This window comes from Chinchilla lanigera, unplaced genomic scaffold (genome assembly GCF_000276665.1).
Source record: "Chinchilla lanigera isolate Chin_1 unplaced genomic scaffold, ChiLan1.0 scaffold00056, whole genome shotgun sequence".
In the NCBI taxonomy this organism is placed as follows: domain Eukaryota; kingdom Metazoa; phylum Chordata; class Mammalia; order Rodentia; family Chinchillidae; genus Chinchilla; species Chinchilla lanigera.
The window spans coordinates 5,476,285-5,496,632 of NW_004955457.1; the positions used below are offsets into that span (position 1 = coordinate 5,476,285).

At 39.9% G+C, this 20,348-nt stretch overlaps 1 protein-coding gene across 4 annotated transcripts in view; it reads right to left on the minus strand.

Moving 5' to 3' along the window:
• Positions 1 to 20,348, minus strand: part of Unc80 (unc-80 homolog (C. elegans)) — a 204,032-nt gene that overhangs the window by 31,030 nt on the left and 152,654 nt on the right. For all 4 annotated transcript variants that reach the window (XM_005396953.1, XM_005396950.1, XM_013520683.1 and 1 more), the window contains 11 exons: positions 20,155 to 20,244; positions 19,449 to 19,550; positions 17,513 to 17,693; positions 16,198 to 16,466; positions 14,738 to 14,872; positions 13,095 to 13,233; positions 12,294 to 12,390; positions 8,499 to 8,669; positions 4,832 to 4,924; positions 3,506 to 3,541; positions 3,018 to 3,236 (listed from right to left, as the gene is read on the minus strand). In XM_005396953.1, the coding sequence (XP_005397010.1) occupies positions 3,018 to 3,236; positions 3,506 to 3,541; positions 4,832 to 4,924; positions 8,499 to 8,669; positions 12,294 to 12,390; positions 13,095 to 13,233; positions 14,738 to 14,872; positions 16,198 to 16,466; positions 17,513 to 17,693; positions 19,449 to 19,550; positions 20,155 to 20,244 (1,532 nt within the window). The remainder of the gene's footprint in view (positions 1 to 3,017; positions 3,237 to 3,505; positions 3,542 to 4,831; positions 4,925 to 8,498; positions 8,670 to 12,293; positions 12,391 to 13,094; positions 13,234 to 14,737; positions 14,873 to 16,197; positions 16,467 to 17,512; positions 17,694 to 19,448; positions 19,551 to 20,154; positions 20,245 to 20,348) is intronic.

Sequence of the window (20,348 nt, forward strand, 5' to 3'; positions counted from 1 at the left end):
TCTATTTATCATAATGTGCCACGCAGAAAATAATTCTTTCTTCAGTTGTTTATGTGACAGATAAAAGCGTATCTATAGGCACTTATTTCTTTCCATTTTTTTGTTTCAGAGATTGTATTGAGCAATGATCAATTCGTGTATTTTAAGCACTATAACAATACATAGAGTTAAACTTGAGAGTCATTTTATAGATTATTACTTGAATTTCTTTAATTCTTGTTTATATGACAAAGTGAATTTGCTATTTGGGAGAACATGGTAATCGCCCATATATTCTGAAAAGGCAAGAGAACAGATTGTCTTAACACAACTTCTTAGCTTTTTGGCTTGATCCAAATTCTTTGTTCAAATATCCCCTGTATCTTTTATATCACTCCAATTTCTCTTTTTAAATCAGCTCTGACTAGGCAACCGGAAGGAATGGACAAGCCAGTCCTCACATCTTTCCCTGCCATGGTGCTTGCGGATCTGCAGAGCCTGTCTCCTAAGCAGGTAAGTGTGTGAGGACACTGGAGAAATAGGCAAGGTCTGCTCACTGAATACTTATTTCTAGGAACCACTTGAATATGCAAAGCCAGAACAACAATCATTTTATTCATGTATGTTTCAATACATAATTGTGATGTTTCTCTTTTGATGGTATCTGTTCTTATGCTTTAAAATAGTATCCACAATCCCCAAATTTTAAATATTTAGTTTGACACACACACACACACACACACACACACACGTGTGTGTGTGGCCACAGAACATGCGGACCTGTCTTTATCAAAACTTGTTCTAAGTCATTGCCTTAATAGATGGCATTTAGTCTAAATTTCCCCTGTGCACTAAAACTTTTGCCCACCCACTGGTCCAGATGCTCTTGAATGACCTTCCCACACTGCATTATGATCCTCATATCAACTTTCTATGGTGGAACATTCAGACACGTGACCTAGGCATTTATCTATTCTGGGGACATTGCTGAGGATGTACCAGCCTACTTTCCTTTTAACAAATACAAACAGGGGATACTTCTTGTTCTTTGTTACTTTTAAAAAATACTACTCCACCAGAAAAGTGGAGTAATTTTTTTTAAAAATTAAAAAAATTTTAGTTTTAATTTTATTGACACCATAATTTTGTAACTGAGTACTTTTCACTCATGGCTTTGATAATCCAGAAGCTCAAAGTTAAATGTATGGTTTACAAATAACACCTAATATGACCTCACATTTATTTCTTGTGCAGATCCTATCACAAACATAAACTATTTTCCACATTGGATCATTTTTATTAGCATTAGTATCTATCATATCCTAGATCTATACTAGGCACTTGAAACTATAGCTCATTTAACTTTTAATGTGTGTTGACCTCTAGAGGGAGCTGTAGTTCTCTCTGACTTCTACTCCCCACCCCCAAATCTCCTGAGTGTAGTCAACAGAGACGCTTTTTATGACACTTAGAATTTCTATTCATTCTCTCTCTCTCTTTCTCTCTTCCTCTTTTTTTCTCTTTCTCTCTCTCTATCAGCTTTTAGGAATCTTTTTCCCTTTCACAGAATGGCTGTTGGTAGCAGCCATTTTTTTGACTCTGAGAATATGATGTTTCTATATTCACAGACTCAGGTCAGCAAGACTTGATCAGTGGGAAAAGAAGAAGAGGGACCCACTGGAGCCCTCAGTTGCTCTAGAAACAGGATTTGACACTCCAAACTTTCCTGCCTTTTCTCAGAAACCTTCTGCCCAGGAACTGAACTTCTCAGCGTGAAATCAGCTCTTCCCCAGGAATGTACAGTGGATATGTGAGCAGAAGCAAAGCTCTGGAATTCTCTTGGTGTTCACAGTCATGCAATCATAATTCAGAGCATGAAATAGGTCTACAGGGAAAGCACCTGTACTCACATAGATTTCTACCTCTTGCTTTTCCTTCTTTATTTTCAAAAGGCCATCTTAAAAAAGTCAATAATCAGGGAATAGTGCTTTGCTACATAATAATTTCTGAGTGACTAGAATGTAATTCTACCTTTAATTTTATAGGTACACCAAATTTTCTAAGTAAAGCTTTTGCTATCTATGAAGTTTTTTTTTCAAGGGTTCTTTTTATGACCCTTTATAAACTGCTACAAATCTGAATGAATCAAAGAATACAAACGCAATCTTTATAAATGAGTAACAAGCAAGAGGTTATCTCCACAGCAGGGGGATATACCAATACACACACAACTAATTCTGGGGCTTTTCTATGGAGAGCCATTTTATTTATTTATTTTTGGGGGGGGGCAGTTTGGGTTTTTCTCCGATACCGGGAACTGAACTCACGACCTTGCACTTGCCAGGCAGGTGCTTTTGCCGCTGAGCTAAATCCCCAGCCCCTGGAGAGCCATTTTAAACCTTTAAAATAATGACAGGCCTGATCCAGTCCAGGATTTTTACCGGGACATTTCTTTCAATAGTTGAAGGCTATCTCATGCACAATAATTACAAAAAGGATTTCAGGCCCAAGCTAAGAATTATGGCTAAGAATTAAAACTACTCATTTCCCAGCAGGGCTTATTACTGTGTCTTCAGATATTCCAGGGTCAGAACAAGTCCTTAGCAGAAAGTAGTAGTGGTAGTGTATTTTTTCATGTAAAATAACAAAAATAACTGGGATTCTTGTAAAAAATTAGAATCTGAGCAAGTAATAGTATTTGGAAGAAGATTAATTAGCCCAAATTTAGCTGACAGAAATTTTCATTTGTTCTCTTTTATTGAGGAACAAATATATGGACTGTGATTTCCTGCCTTAAGAACGTTTTCTCTGCCTACCCTGAGATCCTTTTATGTAGACTTCATGAACACTTTGCCAGAGGGTTCTGTGTGATATGTACTCAAGTTGCAAGAAACAACTCATCTCAAGTATCTTAATACGTATCCTGGAGGATAAAAATTCCCACACCCCATCCCAACACAGACACACACACACACACACACTCAAACCCATGGCCCGAGTTGTGTCCACACTCAGCCCAGGGAAAGTGTGGATGGTACCTCATGTGGGACTTCACATCTAGCAGCTCTAGGGCGGTGACCCGTGGCTCCCCAGCCAAGTTTTGCAAAATCTTCAGCCTTGGCCCACAGTGCTTATAGAATTCTGTGCAAATATTCAAGAGGGATTCCCTTGGTCTTCTGAACTCCTCCCGAGCAATACGTTCATCCAGTTCCTCTCTGGGAAGTCCTTGCCCTTCCTCCAGTAAGTGCAGATTTTCCCTGGGAAATGAGAAAAGATCAGCCAGGGGTGTGGAAAGGTGGGCATGTGTCAACTATGGGAAGAGTGTGAAGACAATCATAAGATTGTTACTGAGTGAAGTAATCAGTAGCTCGGGGCCAGGTGGACTCATCGGAAGGATCATGAGTAGAAAAGCCTGTCATCCCAAATTGTACCGACTTGCTATTCAATTGCATTGAATATATCCAGTGGAGTTCTACCCGCATCCCACGTCAGAACTGGAGTGGGATTTGAGCAGGTCTTTCTGTACCTGATGAAGTGCAGTTTGGCTCCTTGCTCCTGGTACCTAGGAGTCAGAAAACACTGTGTGAAAACTAGAGCTAGGAAGGCCCTTTGCGGAGGCTTCTTATATAATTTTATATGAAAAGCCCTTAATGACATATTTTGATAAACTCACAAGCATATACATGTTAATCCTAAAATAGGAAATCTTTATCTTTTGTTTGGCTATCACATACAAGGCAATTATAGCTGCCATGAAAGCTGTTTCATTGCCACATACTTTAAATACAGAAAAATACATTAAAATCACAGAAGATAGCCAAAGGAGAGACATTTTTAAGAACTATGAATTCTAAGGCATTGTTTTAACATTCTGTGCTCTAGTTCAGGTGATCAGAGGAAGAAATATGGCTGACTTCCTTCAATTCTGGAGACTTACTGCTTTGTGATTAATTGACACTTGGCATGAAAAGAGTTCTCTTCTGCATTCACTCAGTAGTTGAGCTTAACCCAATATGCACAGAGAAGTCTCTGCGTATGACTGGAATGGTACGGTAGCATTTTCCCTTAATGTAAGAAGTTAATGCATGAGTTAATGATCACATCAAGTAATTTATGGTTGGGTTTGAATTTATTTTTGCCTTATTTTTAATATGAATATGTATGATGAGCGGAGAAGTTTACATAAATAATGACACACACTTAAAAATATGCTTCAGAGAGCAGAAAATTATTTAGGTTTTCCTATGAGCTCCTTGCTAACTACTCCATATTAGGAAAAGAGAACTGTGTCTTAAGCAACTGTGGGTTTGTTCTGTCTTATATCTTCCTTAGAAGGGGAAGGTGATTTTACTTTTTTGTGTTTTGGATATTTAGAAGTTCACACAGATAGAATGAAGCAGGTAAAGGATTATCTAGTACAGTCAGTGTCTGAGTTATACCAACATGAGGGAAGGAGATCAAGCAATCATCAAAGCATCATTGAGGACATAAGGCAAAGTTTGGGTAAACTGTCTGTAGAAAATCAACCACAGGGATGAAAAATCATTATTATTATTTCATTTGCCTTTACTGGAGGCAAATGAAACCACACTGGAACAGTTCATAGACCACTTAGCACGGTAATGCAAACAAACCAACACAAATGCCAATTCCCAAAGTGGTCTGGGTTTCTCTCTGACAACTTTAAAAGAAACCTTGATTTTCTTGTAACTCTAAACTCACTTGTGTTTCTTTGCACTGGAATATTTCGCAATTAATATTGACTATTTTCAGGATTTCTTTCATTCCCAATAACTGAAATTCAGGTTGTATGAAACTGAGAGAGCACAGGAAAAAAGGGGCAGTGAATTACCTGGTGTTCACCCCAGACGACATGGTGTGATTGGCTGTGGTGGTCCCCTTATGACCTTGATCACACCTGCTCATCTGTGGGGCGGTCATGGGCCTGTAACAATAACAATAATTGCCAGGACAAAACAACAATGACAGGCTGGCTGTGGTAGTGCATGCCCGTAATCCCAGCATTTGAGAGGACGAGGCAAGAGGATCACCATGAGTTCAAGCCCAGCCTAAACTATGTAGCAAGACCCTGTCTCGAAAACAAAACAAAACAAAACAATAACAACAGACATGGAAACAGTTATGAAATCCTCATGTTACTGAAGCTCACATACCTTATATTTTAGAGTCTTAAAAGGACGGACTACCTAGTGTTGGGCTTCCCTGCCACATATTTTCTCTCTGCTTGGAGAAGCACTTTAAAGGCCATGTTAATCCCCACAGGTCTGTAAGCCTATCATTATTTAAATTCTTCTACTTCCTCGTTCCAAGTAATAAACTAGGCTCTTCAAATAAGACATGTGATCAAGCTCCTAAGACTGCTGATTGAGAGTTCAGAGCTCATTCTTTAGTTCTGCAGGTGTCAGCCAGTTAGCCATCGTGACCAAGAGTAAAAGGCAGGTGTCTATATATCTCTGTGTTCACTTACACTAAAACTAATCACTCTTACTTTTCTGAGAAAATATCAGAGAATAAAATAATCCTATTTTATTACAACTAAGGCCACCCATGAAATCTGTATCTACTTTAAGTCAGTAATTTAGATGCTTTGTAATAGGTTCAAATCATCTCACTTTATATCTGCAGCACTTATGCAAAATATTAGGTAAAGTTTTCTTCTGTATTGGCGTCTAAGACACAGAAGGGATGGTGTAGTTTTTCAAAGAAAATACTTTTATAAAATCTTTAGAGCTTGCTTCTTTCTATATTGCTTATGCTCTGTATGCTATGTACAACTAGAAAGAAAGTCAACTTTTAATAATCCCACCAGATTCTTCTCTTCCAGGGCAGCAAGCAAAATTTACTTGATGGTTTCCAAGACTCTGACTGCTAGGTGTTACTCCACTGATTACATCATATTTCAATGGCAGAAGGGAGGCTACTTGGACAGCCTTAATCTGATCACAGCAGCCTTTGAAAGCAGAGCATTCTCTCTGGCTGGGGCAGAGATCTGAAGGGTGAGAAGAATTCAAGGTGCCGCTGCTGGTTGGGAAGACAGGAGAGCTATGCGAGAGGAACTTACAGGCCTTCTAAATGCAGAGGTGGCACCTGGCTGAGGGCCCACAAGGAAATGGGATCTCAGGTCAGAGCTGTGTGAAACTGAATTTGCCCCCAAACCTGAATAAGCCTGGAATCAGATTCCTCCCTGGAACAGTACATAGGGTAAGAGCTCTGAATGACCAGTGCTTTGATTTCTACCTTGTGAACTTGAGCAGAGAACCCAGCTCCCCCTGCCTGGACCTCTGGCCTACAGAACTCTGAGATATAAATGAGTTGTGTTTTAAGTCTGAAAGTTTGTGGTAATGTGTTATACAGCAGTAGACAACTAACATATGTGGATTTGCTTATGGAATACCTACAGAACTTGTGAATTTCTCTTTTCATGAGATAGAGAAATTAGGAGTAGAGAAATGAGTGGGGATTCTTGTCTCCCTTTTGTAAAATCAATGAAGCTTATTTTGTTTTAACTATTACCAACCAAAGAGTCTTTTACTCCACAAAAAGAATATTAAATGTATTGGAATATGGAAAGTTACAGAATTTCAAGTGCCAGAGCTTCATCCACAACTCTTCATGGTATCTTGGGTAAATCAATTTTGGATAAATTAATTGAGTTATCCTCATACAAGGGAATAGGGAAGAGGAAAGAGCCAACATTATGTAATATAAGGAGAAATAACTAAAGTGGTATTTGAGGCAAATTGACACTTTTTCTGTAGTTGTAGGAAGGGGCTAGTAGAGGAGTACAAATGGAAGAGTGCAGAGTGTAAGTTATTTGCTTATTCTTAGGATGTTCTTCTCCCAAAACTTTAATGAAACCATCAGCAAAGCATGGAGGCTATTTCTCATCGGAAGAGGCAATTTGTCGTGACTGACTTCCTGTTCTACCTCTCCCATTTACTCATTCTAGGTGAATATGAACATTTGAAGATGAGCATCTACGCAAGGCTTTTGGGCTATATTCCGCTTGGGTGGGCATGTGGCTGGTGATTAGGAAAGAAACATCCACTGAAGTTCATGAATGAGCCTCCTCATTCTCATTTGCTGACAATGCTCACAAGGTCTTCTTTGGACTACAGGACCTCAAGTAGCTCCCTGACTAACACAGCAAAATGGGACTGCGGAAGTTGGTGGTTTTTGTGGGGAATGAGGGAGGAAAATCATAAACAATGTGGGGCTGAGAATATGACATTTTATCGACACATGGCATTGTAGAATGCAATGAGGAAGCAAAGAAACAAACCCAGGACGAGGACTTCCCCACTCCCACCTGGTGAAGAATATGTCCTTCTAGCTGACTTGGAACGGACACAGAAGGAGAGCAAATCATCTGCTGAGTGTCCCGCACCCAGCGTCCCCGCTCTCTCTCCATCTTTCATACCATCCAGAGACCCCACCTGCTCTGTCCTTACCACATAGCAGCTCAGTTCTTTGTATTCTACACCCAAGAATAGTACAATTGGACTAAATTTAGGGCTGAACTACTGTGCCAATTTACCCTTCCCTTCCCAAATCATTCAACCCTCTCAGCATTACTTAGTTCTGATCCACAAGAACTATGGTAATACTGTTATTAGAATAACAGCCTGCAGTTTATATTTGTTACTTAATTTCTAAAATTATAATATAATGCCCTAACTTCATGAAAATAAAATAATAAAAAATTTAGTTGGATTTGCAGAAATTTAATGTCTCATTAAATCATAAGCTAATAAAAAGGTGGTTCACATTTTTATATTCCCCAATTTGACACTTTTACAAAAGACTTGTTTGCCAATGGGTTAAAACTGCCACCAAGCTCAGCCAGCTATATGCAATTGTGTTTAATGATCATAGGAGGGATATTATTATTACTACAACTACTACTATTCAGAACACTTAACACTTTTTATTCAGGGACTGTTGTTATGGGTTGTGTCTGGATGACTCCCCAAAGCCTCATGCAGTCATGGGGCGGGCTTCTAGAGTTTTTGATTGACTCATGCTCCAATGCTGGGATTATGGGTGTGAGTGCTACACCCACCCTGGGGCGGGTAGTTTGCACACAACATATGGGAGGCAAAGAGGCTTGCTTGCTGCTCCTCCCTTTTGCTCTTGCTGCTTTTGCTGTTTTCCACAGCCATGAACTGTTCCCCCGTGCCATGCCACTCTGACTTGGAGGCAGCTGAGTATGGACTGAAACCTCCACAAACTGTGAGCTAAATAAACCTTTCCTTGCTTAATTTTGGGCCTCAGGTACTTTGTCTCAGCAATGAGAAAAGTAACCAAAACACTGTTAACCTAGGGACTGTTTGAAGTTAGGACATCAAGGGCCTGAGTAGGTATCTGTAAAAAAAATATGATTGTAATCTATAAATAAAGACAGGCTTTTAGAGATTTTAAGCCTGAATATACTCGCTTTCATACTTTCAGTGGACACCTATGGTTTAAAGCTGTGACATTTCCTCCAGTGGGATTACCTGGTGAGCACCTCCACGCTGTACAAAAGGGCTTGCAGGGATGTGGCCAGGGCAGCCATGGCAGCAATCTCCTCCCGGGCTGCAGGTATGGTCTCTACCTGTGATGTCTGCCTCTTTAGCTTTTGCAGGTAACATGGAACTAAAGCTTCCAAGACCATCAGCATCTGAAGACTTCAAACAACAGAAAGAAAATCAAGTCACACATCCCACTCTACTTCTGTGGGTAATATCATATTTAAGAGCACAAAGACAGCCCCTAAAGTGCCTGGCATGGTGGCATATGCCTGTAATCCCAGCACTGGGAGGCTGAGCAGAAGGATCACCTCGAGTTCGAGGCCACCCTGGGCACCATAGTGAGTTCAAGGTCAGCCTGAACCACAGTACATACTGAGGTTCTGCCTCAAAAAACAAAACAGAAAAAAAAGTTCCTATAGAGAGGAGGAGCTCTAAGTTCGCTTCCTATTCCACCCAAGTTAAGAGCAGTTAAATCTGCTGGAAATGTTGGGCACAGTTAAGTAACTAATTAACCACTTGCTAATATGTAGTCAATTCTGCCTTAAGAAAATGCGTGATCTAGTTGGGGGAGAACTGGCCATTGAAATAAGCGGCTGAAAGAATAGCAGTGAGAACTGATGGAGCTACACAGTATGTGTAAAGAAATAGGCATCAGAATCCTCAGCAAAGCTTCTATTCAGGTATTTGCTGAGTGTGATTTTGTAGCTGAAACAATTTCAGGACAACAAAGGACCCTTTTGCAGGAGGCGGGTTTCCTAACGTTTCAGGGATATTGTAGCAAGAGTCAACGGGAACTATCACGTGAAGGGCGCTGGCAACGCCTGCGTACTGTAGCTGGCGGACCCCATCATTCACAGTGCCCACACTCAGTGTGGTATTGAGGTGACCGAGAATGTCCCAAAGGGGAGATGGAAAGTACGTAGTAATATAAGGTAGATTTTGCCCTCTAAAATCCTAAGTACGTAACTCCAAGATAAAGTTTTGCTGGGAGAGCCCCCTGATTGCGTTTAGAGTTGTGGGTTCCAGAAAATGACAGTGGCTGGTTGATGTTCTGGAAAACTCCAAACCTGAAACCAAGACTTTATTTATATTCCTTCCTGCAGGTACCAGCGAGTCTTGCTTTGGGCTTTATCATTACTGGGTAATGCTTTCTAATAGTATAACTCTGCCTATCATATGTGCTGTACAGGCAGGGAATGGCAGTTTTCAGAAACTGACAGGTCTGGAGTCAGAGCTATGACTGGACAGAGTCCCACTACCTCTCTGACAGCCTAAAAAGGGAGGCAAGAAGCCAGCTGTGGCTCCTGAAATAAGAAAGGAACTTGCTGCAGACTAATTGCTATAATAGAAAGGCTGGAAAAAGATTAAAATAGCTTATTAAAGGTGACAGAGTCTACGGCCATACCTGAAAGCGCCTGATCTTGTAGGATCTCGGAAGCTAAGCAGGGTCGGGCCTGGTTAGTAATTAGATGGCAGACTGCCTGGGAATACCAGGTGCCGTAGGCTTTGGGAGCTGGGGATTTAGCCCAGTGGCACAGCGCCTGCCCGGCAAGTGCAAGGTCGTGAGTTTGATTTCCGGTACCAGAAAGAAAAAATAGATAAAGGTGACAGAGTGAAGCTAAGGTACCAGGTGCTTTTTGTTAGTACTAGGTTTCTGGATAAGACAAAGCTTATTCAGTTGACCCAGATGTTAGGCAGTGCTTTTCTCCTCTCCATTTGTAAATAACATATGGTGCTGGTTGGAGTGAAAAGGGGCACAAGTACTTATTAAAGCAAAACATACACCTACTCCGTGACCTAGCAAAGCAGTTCTACCCGCAGAATTGCATCCGAGACACGTGAGCACAAAATAATTCACTGCACATTATTTGAGATAGTTTCAAATAACAAAAATATCTGTCAAGAAGAAATAAACACATTTTGATATATACAGTGGTATATTATAGATGAATAAAAACCACAATTATGCATAATTACATGGGTGAATCTGATAAAATGATATTGAATAACACAGGTCAGATATTAAAGGTGCTGATTATACTACTTCAGTTAAACAGAATTCAGAAACAGGAAGAACTATTTTATTATGTGGGAAATAAGTATAGCGACTCCTGATTTTTCAATTTGAGTGATAGTTACACAGATGTGATAACTTCATCAACATTCATTTAACTGAAAAGTTATGGTCTTAAACTTTTTACATGAATGTTATATCTAAGTAAAATATACTTATTTATGATCTGGGCTAGTGAAAAATGAAAAGGTAGGGATGAGGGAGGATGTAAAAAAGAGATGTGATATGTATGTTCACTAATTTCCCCATGACAAATGTATTTATTCTGTATCTCAAATACATACGGAAAAAAGAATAATTTAAGCACAATGACTTAGTATTACAAAAATGAATGTCCTGTAAGAATATCCCAGGTCACAACTATTTAAAAAAAAAAAAGTGACTCTACTTAGGAGGAATCATGAAGTCCTCCAGTTTAATCTGAGAAGAATGAGAAATAAGGGGGATCAATTTAAAAACATTTTTAAAAAAATTACCTTAACAATATCGGACATTGGTCTTCCATATACAACAACAAGGGAATTTGACTGTGAGCTCTAATTCCTTTTCATTTCAATATGTTTGAATTTTAACACAAAAGACAATGACATGTCTCACTAAGAATACGGTAATGTGAAGCTTTTCTTAGTCTAATGTGGTTCTCTATGTTACTGGCATCTTAATATTAGAGAAAGTTACACATTTCATTATTGTAGGGCCTTAATGTTGTAACTTAGTCTAAATGCAGAATCACTGATGCATTCTGTTAACAATATACCTGCACACACCCGGAATAGAAAATAAAGCAGGAAATGTATTTTTACATTCAGATATAGACTTGGAATTAACTTAATGGAGGGCCTGGTCCATTCTGGAAGCTTTTTTAGAGACGAGATATGGGAGGAGTAACAGGAAAGTAGGAGCAGGACCATCCTGAGAGACTTCCGGTTTGCTCTTCCAAGGGTCAGTCACACCAGTGATGGACTACAGGTACTATATAATGTTTAATCTCCATCATTTAAGATAACAAAAAGCTGGGGAAACTGGGGGCAACTTTTTTACTTATTCTCCATATTTCCTTCCAGTTAACAGAATTCCATTAATATAAATCCTGTCCCCTGTTGGCCTTTCATTCATTTTGTTCTAGGGGAGAGGAAATGAGTTACTCAAGGGGCAAGTGTACAAAGATATGCTAAGCATAATCAGCTCAGCTCTTTCCTTCTTCCAGGGGAGCCTGCCACAAAAGCAGGACTTTTAAATGACAGATGAGACTTACATACAAGGCCAGAACCAACACCTTGGTACTGGGATGATTCACTTTCTGTGTGCGTCCTTTGGCTTCCTTGTACTTGGCAAAAGGAAAGACAAGATTTATTTTCTTGCCTTTTGTGTGACAGGTGTTCTTATTGCTCCTTGAAAAGGGTTTTCCTATGTGGTTTAAATATTTATTGGGAAATGTTATTTGTGTTACATTGTAATTTGTATTACATGAGAGGAAAATATTCTCTAAAAAAAGTAAACATTTTATCCTCTGCACATATTCCAAATTAACATCTTGCAGATTAATGAAGATTTACAGTATTTTCCAAATCCTCCACTGAGACAAATTTACTAAATTTATTTTTTAAAACCTCCTTGCCAGAATGGTACAAACTGATATAACACTTGTATTCACACAGCTTTATTTCCTTTGCTGTATCACAAAGCATGGGATAAAGGGCAGTTACCTTCTGAATGATTCAGGAGCATATGCCACCACCGTGACACAGAGCTTAATGGCTTCACTGATTGAGAATGTCAAGTCTTCATTCCCATAGCAGAAATCTGGAAGGACAGAGAGTCAGTGTACACAGTAAGAATGGATCGTGCTGGGGACAAAGATGAATTTATCACTCTTAACACTGCCTTTCTAGTTATGTTTTCTAGCCTTTTCTTTATTAGATTTTATTTTTAAACTGTGAAAGCTGTTAATTTCTTCATCTGAAGAAAGCGACATTCTTTATCTTTTTTTGAGACAGGATCTCACTGTGTAGTCCAGGCTGGCCTCAACTCATGGGGGATGACATTCTGTTTTCTACTTTTTAGTAGTCTGATGAAAAATAAAAATGCCTTGCTGAGATAGTTTTAATAATTTTACTTATAGAGAAGGCATTGGAATAGTCTAAGAGGAAAAACATGACATTGTATCTTTGAATGATGTCCACTTCTACACATTTCATGATAATAACAGACACTTTTGAAGAGTCATTCACTTAAATTTATTCAAGATAACTGCAGCTACTAAAGCTTGATAGAACAGTGAGAGGACAATGGTCTACTGAGTATCATTTTACTATGATTTTTATGGCAGAGAATTCCTTACTCTTGAAGATTAACAAGAAATTTAAGAAAAAACAGTAGATTTTAAAAATCTACTCATAAATTTGTAGTACTATTCCATATTATCTATCTATCTATCTATCTATCTATCTATCTATCTATCTAACATGTATCGTGGAACCTTTGCATCGAGGAACTTTTGCATTTACCTAATGACTTAAGAGGCTTCTCAGCTTTGACCAGCTCTAGGATATCTAATATGTCAGTGGTCTCTCCTTCCAGGGACTGCAGCAAATCAAACAGGCACTGAGCTGACACACCTTTGTTGGGAGCATTATTGGCAACATCCTGTATAAAGAAAAACAATTTTAGTTTACTGACTCCTGCCTCAGTACTAATACGGGTGACTGGGAAATCAAACTTCATAAACACTATCACTAACAATAATTACAACACCTGTCTGTGGACTTCAACTTATCTACTTCTGCATCCAGCAATATGGGTGCCTGATTTCAGAGTGGTGCACCTGAATTTCAGGGGGCTCTATTAAATGTTAATCTAGTACAAAAGAGGTATTTGGGAAACTCATTACAAAGCAGTAATATATGAACTGCTAGAAAAGTTCATGAGAATAGCTCCACTGGCATAAGATGGTAGAACTAAGGAAATTTTCATAATAAGTGGCTGAACACTTCAAACACTTTTGAGGAACAGATGCTCATTTTCACCAAAGACTATGAATTTCTCAGGTTCTGATCAAAACTACATCTCTGAAACAGAGATACAGCAGATGCCATTTTAAGTCTATCTGAAATGGTTTTGATCTATTCATAAAAACAATAAATCCACATGAAGTTCCTATGTGCCAGGGACCATTCTGTGCACTGAAGTTATAGCAAACTAAAAATCAAATGTACATACGCAGAACACCAAACAAAAATACCTAACAAGCAAATATAGAAACAGAGAAAAGTTTTGTTCTCGTGCACCTTAAATGCTTCTGGTGAGTGTGGCAGATACATGTTAATGAAACAAACACAAGCATAACACTTGGTGGTAAATACTCTGAAGAAAAGTGAAAGGTAAAGCAGAGGTAGGTGGCAAAGAATGACAGACAGAAATGGGAATTGGGAAACCTTCCTTTTATCATTTTTTGTTTTCAAAATCTTGCACGGATGGAACATAAACACTGGACAGCTGGTTTATTTACACCCAGATGACATGAGAGGAGATGAGATGAGGATTAAAGAGAAATGTTGAAGAGAAATGATTTTCTTATTGAAATAGAAATAATTTATGGTATTCATGTCTCATTGGTTGGAGGAAGGGAGGTGAGACATTAAGCACATAAGCAGAAAACAGGCAGACCATGTATTAAAAATAGAGCTTGCACCTGCAGCAGTCAGCCAGGAAACCAGCCAACTGTCTTTAAAATCCAGCCCAGGAAGCCAGCCTGGTCTATCAGACATATAGTAGGTCATGCTGGTTGCTCTAGTAGAAACCAAGCAATAACCCTGCAACAACATCCTAAAATGGCTGGGGCTTGACCAAAACTGACAGCTTCCCTAGTTTTTGCGTCTACTTCTAACCAAAGAAAGACAAATATCTGCCCCTAACCAATCACACAAGATGCCCTGCTTCCAGTTTGCTCACCGACAACTTCCTAGGGCAACAGCCTTCACTCAGGTGTACTTGAAGCATCCTTCCCTTCCGCTAGAATGGTTTTTCTATTCCTCTGCTGTGCTGGGGGTCTCTGCTGAATTCAACTGGCACCCTTGGTCTATTAAACTCTGAATGAATAACCTTTTCTGTTTTTATCTGATCTTCATGTACTTCCACAGAGCTTACTTACTGGAAACTCCAGGAGAGGGGCCACGCTAGCAAACAGCTGGAGCACAAAGGGCTTTCGGTGTAGGATGTAGAACTGGTGGCAGGCAAATTCAATGGCTTGACGCAACTGAGGATTGCTTTCATAGTCTGAGTATACCTGTGGAAAAATGCTGCATGTTAAACAAGTGCCTCAAAATGCATCAAAATTGTGTTTGCTTTTTAAAACTTCCCATAGCTCTGGGAAATAGAAAGATGGGTAGAGGTGAGTATAAAATGGTATAACCTTTCTTGCAAGAAATTTGGTAATATACATAGAAATTCCAAAAATCTAAAAACACTTCTCTCCAGAAAGTTTATGACTGAGAATTTATCTCAAGAAAAGAATTGGACAAATGTACAAGGATGCTTCTCTAAGAAGGTTTACTATAAGATTGTATATAATAGTTAAAAACTTGAAACAACTCAAGTTATTTATTTATGGTGGTTCATTGAGTGAATTATGGTCCATGAAAACAGTGGAATAATGTGCACTGATAGCTGTTCTATGCTATAGAGCTAAACGTAACCACGTGAAAAATACTCATGATATTCTTTTTTTACATGAAGAAGTTACAAGCATGAATAGTTGGTATAAACTTTTGTTTAAAAAAGTGTGTGTGTGTGTGTGTGTGTGTGTGTACAAGTACATGCACATTGGAGAGAGAACCAGCATTTTAAAGAAGTGTAAGCAATGGTTTTTCTGGGAAGGACTTAGGAAATCTGTATTTTATGTTTAAACTTTATCTTCTAATTTTTATAATAAGCATAATTGCTCTTGGTAATCAGTAAGATAGTTATAAAGTAGAGAAAATTGCCAATGTTTAAAGATAAGGAGGTCTTGTCATAGTAGATTTCTTGCCCCCATAGGCTGAACAAACTCAACTTTGCATCAATGTTATTTTCATAACTTTTACTACAACTTGCTTAAAAATAGAGAACTAGGATTAGCCCATGACCGTGCCTGCATTTTATTCAGCACTCCCAAATGCAGCCAGATACACATTAGGCATGAGTGAATACAAACTCTTCCAGCTAAATTCACTTCCTCCAGTTCCATCAAGTCAAATTTGGGGCAAGAGATAACTCAGTTCAGACAGAGGTCAGAGAACTCTGAGGGGAAACATCCCCCGAACTAATGCCACACATTTGACTCAGCACAGTGGTTCTGTAACATCCTAGAGCAAACAGCCATCATGGAGGTCTTGCTAAAAACACACATTACTGGGCCCTGTGCCCAGGGTTTCTGATTCAATGCCCTTCAGAGGGCCCAGTCACGTGCACTTCTAACAAGTGTCCGGGTGCTGCTGCACGTCTAGAGACCACACGGACATCCACTGGCCTAGAAGAAATGGGAACCCACATCACAACCGAGAAGCACAGGACAGGAGGGGATAAGCAGCAGGCGAGTTACTTTTCTGATTAGAAAAGGGGGATCCCAGGCACCTGCAGCATGGTGGGGAGAATCCACTGGTAGCCGCTGAGAGAGAAGAGGTGATTGAAGTGCACGGCGGTGTTGATGACGGTGGCCGCGTACTGCCTGAGCAGGGCGCTGTCCTCCGGGTGGAGGATCAGAGCCCCGTTAAACACATTGAGGAAAAGCATGATTTCATCTCCCCAGGGAAACTCGCTCGGCATGCCTAAGAACATCTCTTCCAAAAGCTGGATCCACAGACTTTTCTGAAGGGTATCCAGGCCAAACAGTTCCTTCCCAGCTGCGAGAAGAGGAAGCAGCACAGACAGAATTAGCCCCCACACCACTGCTGTCAGCATGAGCACACAACCAGACCAGAGGTCGCTACTGCTTTCCATTCGTGCCAGCTCTGGGACAAGAAGATCTACTGCTGAGAGGCTTTCCGGCCCAATGTGGTTGGCACTGGAATAGCACTTCCCGCTTCTCAAAGGACCTGCATCAACACCTCTTTGATTTCACTCTGTGGGAAGGCAGGGCCAGTGTTCGCAGCACTTTGCTGTTAAATAAACTGCAGCTTTGGGGAAAAATAAGTTGCTCCACTAGAAAATGGCAGGGCTAGGACTAGTGCTTGTGCTTCTAATCACTGCTTGGATTAAAACTCTGTTTGCTATTGCTGTATGCCTTCCGCATGAGGAAACTGAGGCACAGTGATACTAATTTAACCAGATTAATAATGGTCCTGATGTGTGGTTCCAGAATGGGTCTCTATCTGTTCCCATCTCTGTCTCTTAATGCAGTGTAATTTAGAATAACATATATAGATTCTCAAATGTAGTTTAGTGAGTTGTAAAATATGCACCCATGTAACCAACAGCTAATCAACAGAGGAATAATTTTTATCAACTTCAAAACTTCCCTTGTGCCTGTTGCAGGAAGTTTGCTTCTTCCAATCCATAGCGACTGCTGTTCTTATGTCTGTAATCATTAGTTTTTGCCTTCCTTTCAACTTTTATTTTTTCACTGAGTCAGCCATTCCTCTCCTAACACCCCGCATACTTTGCTTCATCTGGTTTTCAGCTTTAAGCCCTGTCTCCGAGGTCAGGGCTTACAATGGCGATGTGAGCATCACCTGGGAACTTGTTAGAAAGGCAAAAGTAGGCCCCACGCTGGAACTCTGGAGTGGAGGCTGGGACTCAGCAGTGTGGGTTTTAATGAGTTCCCTGGGGGATTCTAACACACAGGTTTGAGGATCTCTGGCTTCCAGGACTGTCTGCCTGTAAGGCTGCTCTCCAGGCAAGAACCAAAAAAGGGTGTGAGGAAAGGTCACCTGTTTTGATCGCTTGGTACCTTGAGGATCACTGAAGAGTGAAAACTCCGCATCTATAGCACTGCGAGGGAAAGAGGGCAGCCGGAGGAGGTCTTCCTGGAGCATGGAGACATGGGACTGCTTGTGGGCTGTGGGGATCTTCTGGGTTAGGGAGATGAGGAATAATACCCGGCCCACTTCCTCTAGCTTTCGAGTGAACACCTATTGGAAAACAAGAGCAGGACTAGAAACTCCAAAGTCAGAGCACAGTAAGTGAAATAAAATCTTCAGTGACAAACGAGGCTGACAAAGCAGGCGGAAAGGGGTAAAGGCGGAATGAGAGAGAGGTGGTTTTGTTCTTTACTGCATGGAAAGAGCCAAACAATATTTAATTGACACACTTCCTGCTTCTGTCTACTCTACTGAAGGAAGAATTTCTTATGGAGTCTGCAGGCTGGAGGAAGACAAGGCGGCATTGTCAAGATAGTTCAGCATTACATAGATCTAATTTGTCTGGATGTCAGAATATGGAAGGCTTTCCTAACAGGGGGCCAGCAAGTTGGTTCCAGTGGCTTTTACCATTCCCATGGGTGCCTTAAACCATTTGCTGATGAATTTGGGTTTGTCTCTTGAAAGACTGAAATGGAATCCAGAAAAAGCGTTACACTGAGATGAAAGCAGACGTGTCATTAATTGGTGTCCCTTTGGCCCTGGGTTAGATGGCTTGCATACAGCTCTCGGTCCCTTCTCTTAGTTCCATTTCTCTTAATGATCAGGGGCAGGGAATGGGATTAAGAAGCTCAGAGGAAATGAGCAACTGGACAGGAGACTTCTGAACTAGAACCATATCCTCATCTCCTTGGGGAATTTAAAAGCATTAAGATTCTAGTTCGGAGCTTACATGCAGCAAGAATCTCATTTTAAAGCACTCTTGAAATCCTTTCTTAAACATGGTAAATTCCCACACACAGGAGAAGTACCATTATTGATTATGCTTCTAATTATCTTGCTGTCAAAATTAGAGACTAGGATAACTTTGGTGAAATTGTTTGAGAAATTATTTATATTTAACCTTTTTCAGTTTTGCCCAACACCCAACAACTTGCAACAAATTTAGTATTTCTCCCAAGGCAGTTTCAGCAGTTAACGGAAGCTAGTGTTAAAAATTACTTCCATGGTCAATTCTATGCCATTTTGGTTAATCTCATGTAGATATTTTTAGTTGTTTGATACAAAGTTAGCATTTTTGATATGTGCAGAAAAATCAAGAGGATCAATAATTGTGAAATTCTTGTTCAGATAGTCTTATTAGAAAATAAAGGTAATATGTGGGCAATACTGAAATTGTATCAACTTTACAATTCTGTACTAAAGCTTTCCCATAAAGACTAGTGACTTTCCTTAGGCTCAGGGTCTGATTTGAGATTAGACATGTGATATCCTTCAGATCTTCTCTCCTAAACCTAGAGACAATGGCCTGATTGTGTCTTTTCCAATTTTAAGATAAGTTATTAAGGTCAGATTCCTGACCAGGTTAAGCCCCTGGTAAGCAGCAGAGTCTGGATGGAATCCAAACCTCTGGTCCCTAGTTTAGTGCTTTTTCAGGGACATCAGCTGGTGGAGACCTCTGGGACAACCATCTGATAGCTACAACTTGTATACTTCCAATCCTATTTTATAAAAATGTGAATGAAAATCTACATTTTGAAATTAGTGAATAAACAGAGGATTTCTATTGTTTAAATCCAGTGACTTATCATAGCATTTCCCAAGTGATTTCTTTTAATGCCTGTACCTCATGATTCAATGCATATATAAAACATAGATCATCTTCAGCAAAAGTCTGTCGAGCAAGCCATTTATTCACTCTCTCCAGAGAGAATCATAACGGAATCACATTGATCTCAGGGTTGGCGCACATTTATGGATTTTCTATCTCAATGACACGAAGTGGAATAAAAGAGAGTGGTCCGAAACCTGTTTCTGAATGAGTTCCTGTCCCTTCTCTGGATGCATATGTACCAGGTTCAGCTGCGGGGACACTGACCTCCGGAAGGGGTAAATGTCTCGAACGTAGGTCTGTGGTGGATTACACAAAGAGACAAAAAAGTTTAAATGGTTAAATTTTATTCTTGTTTCCTCTTTACCTAAAGGCCAGACAAACAAAAAAGTTTATTTCCTAATGGTTTTGATTCTTGACTACTTTTATGATCCTCGATTCTATAAAAACCCAGAGATGGTGAACATCCTCCTTGGGGAAGCCTTAGTCCACTCAGGTGGGTACTCATTCTCGTCATGCTTCTCCACATGATGTCAGGAGCAATAAAGCCAAAAGACAGGGTAGCAAACTGTGCTTGTGCAGAAGAAGGTCTTATAAAGTGCTGCTGGGGGTTATACTGAGGCTTCCTTTTGCTCACTAAATTAAGTCACTATGGTCATGTGTAACACAGTAGAAAAAAGAATCACAAGAGCATTACAATTCCAAATAGACACATAATAGGCAACATAATAATGATGAATAACTGGGTGCCTTTTCCCTTCAATTGCTACAAGTACCTTAACACAGATACTATTATCACCTTCACTTTATGGGCAGACACACCGAAGGGCCAAAAATTGGAGTAATTGTAGTTCAAAGTCATGTAAACCCAACTCAGCATGCCCATTACTACTTCAGTCTCACCTTATTGTAGTGGATAAGGTTCCATCGTTTATCCATGAGGAAATAATGTGTTGACTGGGATTCTGGAATGTTGAAAAACTCCAGACACTCCTACAATGAGAACAAATATTAATAAATGTTTTTCAAGAACATATTATCTGAGGGAGGAGGATGAGGCAGGAGGACTGCAAGTTTAAGGTCAGCTTGGGAAACTC